This window comes from Oculina patagonica, unplaced genomic scaffold, assembly GCF_052425735.1.
Source record: "Oculina patagonica isolate OP01 unplaced genomic scaffold, crgOcupat unplaced24, whole genome shotgun sequence".
NCBI classification, from domain to species: Eukaryota; Metazoa; Cnidaria; class Anthozoa; order Scleractinia; family Oculinidae; genus Oculina; species Oculina patagonica.
In genome coordinates, this window is record NW_027558080.1 from 936 (window position 1) to 6,517 (window position 5,582).

The 5,582-nt window shown below is 39.0% G+C and overlaps 1 protein-coding gene across 1 annotated transcript; it reads right to left on the reverse strand.

Annotated features, from left to right (window-relative positions):
• Window positions 1-265: 265 nt before the first annotated feature.
• LOC144640292 (nuclease-like) lies at window positions 266-5,582 on the reverse strand. The gene is made up of 3 exons (XM_078499472.1): window positions 5,369-5,582; window positions 2,286-2,636; window positions 266-1,078 (listed from the first exon to the last, which is right to left on the reverse strand). Exons 1-3 carry the CDS (start codon window positions 5,466-5,468, stop codon window positions 528-530), a joined length of 1,002 nt encoding a protein of 333 aa, XP_078355598.1. The 5' UTR covers window positions 5,469-5,582; the 3' UTR covers window positions 266-527.

Sequence of the window (5,582 nt, forward strand, 5' to 3'; positions counted from 1 at the left end):
CAGCCGTAATCGGTAGTGGGTAAAGTTAATTTACGCTAGTAGGAATGCCCGGGTTTGTACGAGTGGTGAAGATTCTGAGGTTAAGTAGAGCACAAACAATCTGTCGAGATAGTAGCTGAAGGCTTGCGATGGGCATGTCAAAGGGAGGGAAAACACGTCGGAAAGTGTGAACTAGAGACCAATCTGCCGTGGCTCAAGCTTTATAGACCTCTAAAAATCATTTTTTTATGCAGATTTGTGACCGCAGAAAGTTTGTTTCAATTACTTTTATTGATAGATAATGAGCTATACATATCAGATAGTGAAAATCAACAGCTATACGAGGCAGCTCATTTGAGGGTTTTGTCGATTTCAAGTTAAGTTAATTTACTTATCTTTTTCTTACTTATTTACATATCGTTTTTGATCATTAGCCCACATGCATATGTATGTTCCTTGGTTAGCTCTTGTGTATGGTGGTGTTGCACTGTTTCCATGTTTCTTAGCCTTCTTTCGCCGGGGGGTGAGGGGGGGGGGGGGGATGGGGTTCAGACTAGTTGAACATTCACGGATTTTGCAATTCCTGGAAACAGATTAACTGGTTGGACTTGGCTTCTTTTGAGGCCATGATATCCAACGTCGATCTTAAGAAAAGCTTCCAGCTGTGCTACGGTAACTTGCTGTGTAAGCGTTTCCTCTTTTACCTGGACATTGTTTCCAATCACTGCAAAACTGTGTGCATTGCCATCTTGGGACACACACATGCCAGCGGTCCACATTGAATTAGGGATAGCTATGGTAACAAGCAATTTAATTGGTTCTCGATTTGCCTGAATTTTAACGAATGAAACTCCGGTTATAAGATACAAAACTCCATTTAGCGGCGCCCCGGTGCATTGTACTCCAAATCGTCGAATCTTGTCTTCAAAGGCTTTCCACGGACCACGGTTGAAACCTGGATGCTGTGGCACGGCGTTTGTGTATGTGAAAGTGGAAATAGAACTTTCTAACTCAAATGATGCAGTTTTACTTGCAAACAAGTGACCTTTGTCAAATCCTGATCCTTTGTAAATCTCATCGTTGCCTTGATTCTTGATACCTAGTAAGAATTGTGTTATTATTACAGTGTGTTATTATATTTACAATAAAAAAATGGTTCAGTCACTTACTTCAAAGTGACCATCTGTCATTTATTTTAAACATCTGGGTACCAGATAGCCTCCTACGCAGACGTTCTTTTGGCTCATCACGCGTTTCGTCTGCGTAGGAGGCTAGGTACGAGATTAGTTTTACTCTTTTGCATCGTTCGCATACCTTCTTAAACAAAAGAATATATTTAACAATTATTCACCGAAGTGGAGGTGGATAGTGGTGGATATTTACTGAGCCGCGAAGCGGCAAGGTAAATATCCACCACATTCACCGACACTGAGGTAAATAATTGTTTTAGTATATACCACACAGGTTGAATAACTAGCAGACCAAAACATCACTTTCGGTAAGCAAAGCGACGCGCAAAAGCAGTTTGTTTCTCTTTAGCTGCTCGGAGATGAATAGTACTTTGCTAATCACTCCGAGTTAACCAATCAGCGCGCGCGAAAAGCACTATTCACTTGTGTGGTATATACTAATATTACTTATTCAATAGATCTGGGAACTACTAGTACCGAAAGCATTTTTATTTGCCCACTTTGCGTACTATCTCTTCCTGTACGCGCGGAAATATTGCACGCGTTAAACGTTGAAATAATTTACTTTTGAATTATGTTTTCGTCTTATCTTCAGGGAAACGTTGTGAATTTGTGAGCAAAATCGTGGACCATAAGAGCACAATTTGGGAACTTTGAAAAAGCTTTTGGCATAATTCGACAAAACTGGGAGCAGCTGTGCTTAGCGTTATAATTTTTAAAAACCGTTTAACTAATAAGGATTCGACCTTTTTCCATCTTTACAAGTCTGTAATTTTACCCCTTTTGGCTACAAGTCCCATAACCGATTAAAAATAGTCGCATTAGATTGTTTCATGTAGCCTCCAACGGCAAAGAAATTATTTCCATTGGCAAGCTGTAACTAATATAGTGAGCTTGACAGATGTTGGAAGCTATGGCTGGAGGGTATGTAAACCGAATACGAATCACAGACATCAACCAATCAAGTTGACTGCCCCCCCCCCCCACCAACTTAGCCTCATGAACTACAAAACAGCTTAATTATGATTGACGTGATACTTTAAAAATAACGCTGATAGAGGTTGGAAATTTTTAAATGGAGAAAGATTTTGTTTTGTCTTTATGTAAACAAGTTACCAGGGGTTTGGATCCATTTATCTTTTGGTCGTCCTTTCACAAACTTTACTTTTTCTTGTGTCAAAGTGTAGGCTGAATATACCGCAATTCCTCGACCTTCATCGAACATCGTGGCGTAGTAGGTCTGCTGATTCCCTGGTTGACAGATGTACCTCATATTCTGTAAGTTGGCATTGCGTAAACCGACTGGTGGCAGTTCGTTTACAAAGAATTGTTTGTAGCATTGCTGGTCAGGAAAAAGTGAAATATTCTCTGGCAGCAGTGGACCGACTCTCCGGATCCTTGTGACATCTGGGTTGTAGTCTTCTTTAGTGCTGTTCTTAGGGCTGGGTGTTTGACCATTGTTCAAGGCTAGTTGCAATAAAAATGTAAAATAATCGTTTCTGGTTGAATTTTCCTTAACTAAATCAGAAGACAAGAACGTATAAAGCATAAAAACCGAAAAAAGAATGTCAAAAATTGCAATATTATTGTCAACTTCAATTAAAGAAAGGTGGAATATCTGCTGCATAGCTTTATGGCATCTGAAAAGTGGTTTTTAATTAATTCATATGGTTATATATTAACAGGAGAAAAATAAATTCTTTCGCACGCTTTCGGCTAAATGTCTTGAACAGATTCAAAATCTTATTTCGAATATTACTGAAACTTATCTAATTTTAAACACAAGTAAACGCTTGTGAAATTTTCGTCGCTTTCTCAATGGGCTTTTTTAATTCCTTTCTTTTCCAGGGCAGGTTTTCTACTGGTAGAATCTACCGAAGGTCTAAAGGTGGAATACAAGGAGGAAGTTTTTCTCTTACTATTCTTATCTTTAATCTGAAGTCTTTCAGCCCTGCAATGTACGCCCGGGGGGGGGGGGGGGGGGGTACTCCCATAAATTTCAGATAGGGGTGTGCCGCCCAAGGTTCTTAAACCCTGACCCTATTTAAGGATAAAGAAAGCGGAAATTGATACCCTTTTTAAGGCCCAAAACCAAAAAATGACACCCTATTCAAGGGGCGGAGAAGCTTTCCGTGACGACCCAAATAACGGCTAACCGCGCACGGTAAGACACAAATCTTTATAAAATCGCTTTACTAATACCTGAACAGAAAATCAGTTTTAAGACACATTTTTTTCGTTTAGCTGGGCGTTTATTTTAGCTAATAGAATATAGGTACCCTATCTAAGGATCACACCGGGAACACATTGCCAAAAGGAGCAAAAATGATACCCTATTTAAGGACCGAGAACCTCAAAAACCATACCCTATCGGGCGGCACATACCTATATAGGCCACATATGGGAGTACCCCCCCCCCCGGGAATGTACGTAATCAGTGTAATAATAAGAAGAAAGAACATAATTTTTACGTCGAATTCTTCCCTCCCAAATTTGAGTTAGAGATACAAGCTGCATTGCACGCAATTTTAGTAGGAACACCTCCGTAAAACCGTAACACACCTCGTAACTCGTTGTTAATAATATATCTAAGAAACGCTTTTCAGTAAGAATTTCACCGATAGGATATTATCACGCGGCAAGATGATATATACCCTGATTATAAAGGATTTATTAAAAACTAAAATTAAAAACTTGGAATGGCTTACAGGCCGTGGTATCTGAGCTCATATCATGCACGGACGACAAATATGGTAGCTGTACGCCTCAGCGAGAACAGCCAGGGATATTTATTGTCGCAATTCTTTGGGTGTTTTTAATAAAACAATTATTCCACTCGCGCTTGTTGGATATGGGATAGTTATAGCCAACTCGGTGCTACGCGCCTCGTTGGCTATTTACTTAACAACCATTTCATGAGCGCGCTTTGGATATGAGATGGTAGAGAAAAAGATTTTTTTATTTTTTTATTTCGTTCATTAGCATTTCAACAAACGCGAGTGGAATAATTTTTTTTATCAAAACGCCTAAAGAATTGCAACTCCCCAGCTGTTGTCGTTAACGCGTATCGGCTACCATATTTGTAGTTAACGGTACGGCACATTTAGACGTCATTCTAACGTGCAAGTTCCACTGAGGTTTCTCATGCGTGACAGCGTACACGAAGTATTTTGTAGTATTCTTCTCTGGGTAATAGTAATCGATAATCACTCGTTATTCCCTCGCAACCCGAAGTAAACAACCGATGACAATGTATAACAGAATAGACCATATTCGTATTCTCGGTATTGGACTGGAACTAGCGTGCAGTGGAGGCTAATGCGGGTAATCTTTTCAAATTAATGCAAATGACATTTCGAGACATAAAGCTCTTTTTGATGATATTCCCCCGTATCAGCCTCCATTGCAAGCTAGTTTCAATCCAATACCAAGAATACGATTATGGTCACCGTCTATTTACCTTTTGCAGGAAAAAAATGCTTAGGAATTTCGCCGGATGACTAGATTGCCCAATTACGCCGTAGGATGACATAACCTTGAATTTTAATCTACCTCATTCCTTGGAAATTTCAAATATTTTTCTGATGCGTAATTCACTGGAGCAGAAAATAGCAATGTTTGGGAGGTTCTTAAACAACGTGAGCGGAAATTGAGAATAAGAATGAATTAATTGGAAATACCGTACCTTCTATAGAAGAGAGCCATTACATTCAGATCCTGGTTAAAAGTCATTTGTTTAAAAAGAAATTGTGCGATCTTAGAAAGAATGATGAGATCGAGACGCAATCATTTGTCATGAGTTTTGAAATAAGAACATTTATTGGGTTGACCTCTTGGTACCAGTTGTCAGATAAACCCAGTCAAACCGTTCTTTAATATGAAATTCTCTAGATCGAATTAAGTTAAGAAATAACAATTTGTCATTTTTCAGTGGTCAGTTCTTCAGTTGACAGGAAAAAGTTTGACCGTTTAGTAGAAGGTACTTAAATTGTCAGTAAAAGTTTGTCCGTTGCTGACTGGCAAATTGCAAAAAATAAAATGACTACTTGAAAGAAATTGAATAAAACGTGTAAAATGGTTTGCCTTTACTGCTTCGGTAAAGTTTGATAGAGTTTTTTTCCATTTCAATTCAGGATTTTAACAGGTGCTGTCTACAAAAGATGCTTGCATTATTTTACAAGGTATAATCTTTCTCTTACCATTATCACTTTCCACTGACAATTTTTCAGTCACAGCACTTGATGCCATCAGTACAATGATGAGCAGAGAGGAAAAACTCCTCACAACGAACGCTTCCATCTTAGGTGAGAGCAAGAGATATCAACCGCGCAGACAGACACGTCTCTTACACACCGCCAAGACAGAATGGAACAAAGTTACGTTGTTGAAAATTTACTGAGGAGAAACAGTCTT

Excerpts from the sequence above, each read along its gene's own strand:
- LOC144640292 (XM_078499472.1), bottom strand. The coding sequence starts at position 5,468 with ATGGAAGCGTTCGTTGTGAGGAGTTTTTCCTCTCTGCTCATCATTGTA. Across the intron at positions 2,637-5,368 it reads GTCAGTGGAAAGTGATAATG|CCTTGAACAATGGTCAAACA; the intron begins GTAAGAGAAAGA and ends TATTGCAACTAG. Across the intron at positions 1,079-2,285 it reads TAAATGGATCCAAACCCCTG|GTATCAAGAATCAAGGCAAC; the intron begins GTAACTTGTTTA and ends AATTCTTACTAG.